Raw genomic sequence first — 6,062 nt, forward strand, 5'->3', positions numbered from 1 at the left:
GGTGGTGAGTCAGTCAGTTATCTAAAAACCTAGATTTGAGTGTCTAATGAAATCCAGAGTCGAAACACTGGTGGACCTTACTGAGAGAGATTGGTTTATGAATCTGCTTTGATGCTGGACCCAGTGAGGCTCTACAGTAACTGCATTCTCTTGTATGAAGAGTGAGCATGCTGGGTCCTCAGAGATCTGACGCTGTCCTGTTATTAATGGAATAAGGTGGATTCAGTATTAGACTTCAGGCTCAGAGACAGTTGTATATAATGTTGAACTGATGGCTTTTCTGTTGATCCTCTTCTCAGCAGCCTGCCACACCCTGGATAGCACTGTTTTTTGGTGGGGGCGTTGTGCATTAAGGTGATGGCAGGGAGACTTTTACCATGTACAAACACGAGGTGCTAAGGTTTCGGATGTTTCAAACAGAGAGGGTAACTTTAGGTTAGTTCCTCAGAGAAATAAACTCAGCTCAACAGTAAAAACGATAAAAAGATTTTTTTTAAAAAGCACGTTGTTTTGGAGAAACAGGAGCTGTGATTGATGGTGATGAGAGATGAGCCTGCATGAGGTTTTAATGGGTCAAACTAAAAATGACTCAGTCATAAACACATGGTCGGCTGTGTCTGTTTGGGTTTGCAGCCTCTCTACGGTCTGCTCCAAGCAAAGCTGCAGCTCATCACACACGCCTACTTCGAAGAGAAGGACTTTTCCCAGATCTCCATTCTAAAGGTGAGAATTTGTTCAGACAGGAACCTTCGTGTTTGTCTTCTCTGTCTCTTCGGTTTACCTCCTGTCTCCTCATCTGACCCTGCAGGAGCTGTACGACCACATGAACGGTTCTCTGAGGGGGTCGGCTCTGGAGGGGTCACAGGTTTACTTAGGTAGGTGGATCTTTAGTTTCATCTGCGTGTAACACTGTACATACATTTTTCAGACATATAGTTACACATCACAGCTTGTTTATGTGCTTAAAAACAATGTTGAAGTTTGTCCTTTTGAGGGAGTTTAGTTATATACTTATAAGAAAAAGCCAAAAAATTATGTTGCTTCTTAAAAAGGATCCATTATCTTTATATATCTGTGGCTTTATCGACACTTTCTCCAGCAGCCTAAACACATACTGCACTGTTCTTCACTGTTGTTAATGTGTTGTGGCCTGTGAACGGGTGATTGTTGTTAACTGCACAAACATGCTCCTATATTTTCCTTAAGGGTAAATTTCTCATTTGTTGTTTCTTTTCTCTTTTCAGGTTTATCATCGAGAGATCTTATACTGCACTTTAGACACAAGGTAGAAAGTAACACATGCTGAGATCATTGTAAACAACGCAGTGCAAAATACAGTATGACCTTGTCCTCCTAAAGTACCGATGTTCTTGTATAGCATCAGTGATTAGCACATCTTCTTCACAGGTTCTCATCCTCTTCAAGCTTATTCTGCTGGAGAAGAAGGTACGATATCTTTTCTTCCTTGTAATGGGAAGCGGTACTGGTACCACTGTTTCTCAGAGCACAAGTACTTTCATTTGTAATAATAATGCAGTGTTTTTGCTCTAAAAATTCAATTTAACTTAAAACTGCAATGCAGTTGTAGTTTGGTCCTTTTGAAGTGTGGCTCTGTAGGTTTTTTTTGTGACTTATGTTTGCAGGTCCTGTTCTATGTGTCTCCTGTCAACAGACTAGTAGGAGCTCTGATGACAGTTTTGTCGCTGTTTCCAGGTCAGTAACAGAAAGAATACATGTTTAAACAGCTTCTCTGATCTTATAGCCTTTGTGAGGATGGTGAACGGGCATTTTTTTGCACGTTTGTATAGGTGGAAAAAAAAAGGCACAAAACAGACTATGCACTGACACAAAATAGCCTATATACAAAATATGCTAACAGTTTTTAAAAGGTACAAAGTGTTTAGCGGTGTGGAGATATGCTGTTATAAAATCTGTACATTAAAACATGGAGCTTCATCAGTAGAGGCACAAGATGTGTATTGGTGTAAATAATCAAACCACTAATCTCAAGTTTGAGCATAACATTTTTGAAATAAGGAAATGCATCAAAAGTGAGAAGTGTGTTTAGTGGTATTGTAAATGACCAGTGTGTTTCAGTCCTTATGAATTCAACTTTTCAATTGTTAAAGAAGGAATGTGTTATTTTTCTACTAACAACATATCAAATGACAACATAAAAGGAGGCGCTCATGGTGACAAACCTACAGACAATCATCACGCGTCTGCAGCTGATTTATAGTCCATTTCAGCTCATTGTTAAGGTGTTGGGTCTGGTTCACTCTCACCACTCTTATGGTGCTGTTTTTGGTTGCAGCAGGCAGCTGTGTTCAGAGAAAAAGGTTCAAAACTCCACTGTTCACAGCCAGACAGTCAGAAACTAGCCAGTGAACACAGTGGACCATTTAGCTGCTAAACAGACAGACATTTCCTCAGCAGCTGGTGGAGAACAAAACCAGAGCCATAAGAGAGTGAATATACAACCAACAATCACCTGGTGGATTATAACTGCTAACAATAGGTTAAAGTCTGGGCATGTTAGAAAAGCTGCATTAAGACCAACACAAAAAAATTGTATTACAATAATTGAACAATGCTGGCATTTGCTCAGGTATGATTGAGCACGGACTGGTGGACTCGTCCCACTACAAGCCTAAGAACGGCGTGTCAGAGGACCCAAATCTGGCAGAGATTGTCTCTGGAGTCGAGGACTTTGTCTCTGTGTCCGTCACCGACTTTGCCAACTCCACCTCAGAGCTGCAGGGAGAGGAGACTGTGGAGACAGCCCAGCTGGCCGCAGAGTCTCTGTCCTCTGGGAAAAGCACAGAGGAAGACAACCACCTCCTCAAACCGCTGTCTCGACCCTCTCCAGAGTCCTCCGAGAGCGACTGGGAGACTCTAGACCCCACTGTGTTAGAGGAGGGTGGTTCGAATGTGACGGCTGAAGGGAAGGAGAAGGGCTCGGCACTGCCCGACTCCTTCGACTCCAAACCAGGGACGCCAATCACAGTGCAGCCACAGGCAGCCAGTAATCAGGGAGGTGTCACCCAAGGCCTGGTGTCTGGTCTGGAAGAGGATCAGTACGGTCAGCCACTCGCCATCTTCACTAAGGTAGAGGTAGAACTAATTTATTATTTTCATTATGTCTATGATTTTATGGATCATCATCAGCTCCCACAGCTCAGGATATTGTCTCCAGGTCGGTTCTTTTTGTCCATCGCCGCCTCATCAGATCATCATCTGTGTGTGTTTTGGCCTTAAACGGATCACTGGTGTCTCAAATACACATACACACTGATCTTGCCTTTTGTTGTTGCCAGGGTTACCTGTGTCTACCCTACATGGCCCTGCAGCAGCATCATCTCCTATCGGACGTGACTGTGCGAGGCTTCGTTGCGGGGGCGACCAACATTCTCTTCCGCCAGCAGAGGCACCTCAGTGATGCGATTGTTGAGGTACGTCCTGCGTGTTGAAGAAGCACTTCATTCATTTTTGATTTAATGAAAAAGGTTTTCGAGGCACAGTTCACGTTCCTGACAGGTGTCGCTGCACATTGTCGGTGTTGCAGGTGGAAGAAGCTCTTATCCAGATCCAGGACCCTGAGCTCCGGAAGATGCTGAACCTGACGACAGCGGACCTACGATTCGCCGACTACCTGGTCAAACATGTGATGGAGAACCGCGATGATGTCTTCCTGGACGGGACGGGCTGGGAGGGCGGAGATGAGTGGATCAGAGCCCAGTTCACCCTGTACCTCCACGCTTTACTGTCCTCTGCATTACAACAAGGTGGGTTCCTCATCTCCTCAGTCAGGGGTTCATTCATTCTGTCATGTTCCTGTCCTTTCTTTCATATATTCACTTTTTATTAAGTAATTATGATAGTTCTCCATAAACCAGTCTCCCCAGGCTTTAACAAAAAACTGCAGTAAGGTTTTAAATACATTTGATCTAAATTAGATTGTTTTAAATATAGCCTCATTTGCTCTTTAACAATGTTCACTCTCAACTGATCCAAAATGTCTGGGATTCATGTCATTTGAAAAACCATACTTCAACAGAATGTATACATTTTGTTGCTTTAGTGGCTGAGAACATTTCCGGAAGCATTAATATGTTCTTAGATTTACATTCTCTCTTCCAGCTTAAATTCACAAAGTCACCAAAAAGTAAAAATGTATGTGCATTTCATATAAAACAGACCTATTTCAGGGATAGAGCAACAGGTTAATGTCCATCTTTTCTGTAGCACATGAAGTAAATGATACAGTTCCTACCAGTGTCATCGGAGCAGACATATACATATACTTTGCGGATGTAACAACAGTAAATTCAGTTATGCAGCTACTATTGTTTCCTCTATGTTCAGATAATGAGAGGCTGCTGGCTGATTATGGTGCACCGTTCATCGCAGCCTGGAGGGTCACCCACAACTACCGGGTGTGGTACAGCAACAAACACCCTGCCATGACCACCATCACCCCAGGGTAGGTGGACAGGAGGGACACGAGCCTGAGGTTTACCCTGCCCCGGAGACTTTTGGATTTACTTCAGACTTTTAAAAACATGTGGAGTAGAGTTTAAAGGTGTAGACACACATTACATTTGACAGAAGAGGAATTGATTCAGTCAGTTGCCACCTGTGAAATATTCCCCAATCTGAGCTGATATGATACTTAATACAGAATCAGGGCATCTCTAGTGTACACGTTATTTACATAGGAGTGAGTCCTCCTCCTCTTGTCTGTTGTAGACACCCGTTCCAAGGCCAGTACAGTGTTGCTGATGTGAAACTACGGCTCTCACAGTGAGTAGTATTTCATCACCCTGCTTTATATACATTGTCATAGTACAATAACATACTAATTTTATTGTTCAATGTAGCATAAATGTCTCTGCAGCATAAACAATGCAACACAACAGTGACATTAATAACAGACAGGTGCTGTCATCTGCTTGGTATACTGTAGCTCCAAATACTGCACGTTCCTGCCCTCTTGTGGTGAATAAATGATATGGCAGCCAACATGATGCTTTTTGGGACAGGTTCATACAGACCCTGAGAGTTCAGAGCACTGAAATATGGATCTATAGAAAACAAGCAAATTAAGAGAACAACGAGAAAAAGAATGTGTGAGCTATATTTAACATTCAGCTGTCGGGGATTCATGCATCAAAAGATTTGGACTGCTTCTCTAAACACCACTAAGTGTTGTCATATTTAATCTGTTTTTAGACTCTTGATTGCATTTCCAAACATCATACTCTAACACCAGTTAATGCTGAACTGTGAATACTTCCTGAGAACTGTATGTTATAGAGAACAGCAAGCAGTGTGCTACTTCACGCTGTGCTTGTTGATGGATATACCAGCTCACTGGTCAGCGTATTGGGGGTGGCGAATCTTGCATCAGCTGAAGTCATTAATTATGAGGCAGTTTCATCCTCAAAAACACAGCCGGAGACCTCTTCAGCTTCGGCTCCGGTTTCATTCCTGGAAACATGAATGAAAGGTGACTCCGTTCACAGCTGGAGCGTCACATCTAATGTTACGCATCAGATAAATGTCCCCGACATGCACAGAGCCGAGTGCGTGTCCGTCCCTAACTTAGCCTTATGGTGAGAACACTGGCAGATCTGCTTGACTGCAACACTCGAAGCTCTCACTTTACCTTCATGTGTTTGGTGACATGGCTGCTGTGAACTTTGTTGAAATGGTTAAGTTAAAAAAAAAAAACTGTAGAGGAACCTTAAAAGAAGTTTAGTTATATAACAGAGTAGGAAAAAATCTAATTTAAAAATTTAAAGGCCAAAAAGTGTGACATAAGATTTAAAAGAACTTTGAAATATGAAAGAAATTAACTAAGTAAACTTTATTTCTCTACTGTCTTTAAGAATCACAGAATACCATGTGACTCATCTACACTCAGTAGCTGGTAATGACAAAGTTCTGGAGATCTCTCCATCAGACCTCTTCCTAATGCCAAAGCATTTTCTCGTTGCTTCTCTTCATTCAGGGACAGCAGCAAACTCTTGTCACTGCATCAGTAAGCGTGGAGTCGTGTA

At 42.5% G+C, this 6,062-nt stretch overlaps 1 protein-coding gene across 1 annotated transcript in view; it reads left to right on the forward strand.

Moving 5' to 3' along the window:
• The window catches only part of avl9 (AVL9 homolog (S. cerevisiase)), a 14,806-nt gene that overhangs the window by 4,777 nt on the left and 3,967 nt on the right, over positions 1–6,062 (forward strand). The window contains exons 5-14 of the mRNA XM_020601618.1: positions 611–723; positions 809–875; positions 1,245–1,285; positions 1,408–1,446; positions 1,644–1,713; positions 2,609–3,108; positions 3,318–3,452; positions 3,566–3,785; positions 4,366–4,483; positions 4,750–4,803. Coding sequence (XP_020457274.1) covers positions 611–723; positions 809–875; positions 1,245–1,285; positions 1,408–1,446; positions 1,644–1,713; positions 2,609–3,108; positions 3,318–3,452; positions 3,566–3,785; positions 4,366–4,483; positions 4,750–4,803 — 1,357 coding nt within the window. The remainder of the gene's footprint in view (positions 1–610; positions 724–808; positions 876–1,244; positions 1,286–1,407; positions 1,447–1,643; positions 1,714–2,608; positions 3,109–3,317; positions 3,453–3,565; positions 3,786–4,365; positions 4,484–4,749; positions 4,804–6,062) is intronic.

The sequence above is a fragment of the Monopterus albus genome, unplaced genomic scaffold (assembly GCF_001952655.1).
Source record: "Monopterus albus unplaced genomic scaffold, M_albus_1.0 scaffold3.1, whole genome shotgun sequence".
In the NCBI taxonomy this organism is placed as follows: domain Eukaryota; kingdom Metazoa; phylum Chordata; class Actinopteri; order Synbranchiformes; family Synbranchidae; genus Monopterus; species Monopterus albus.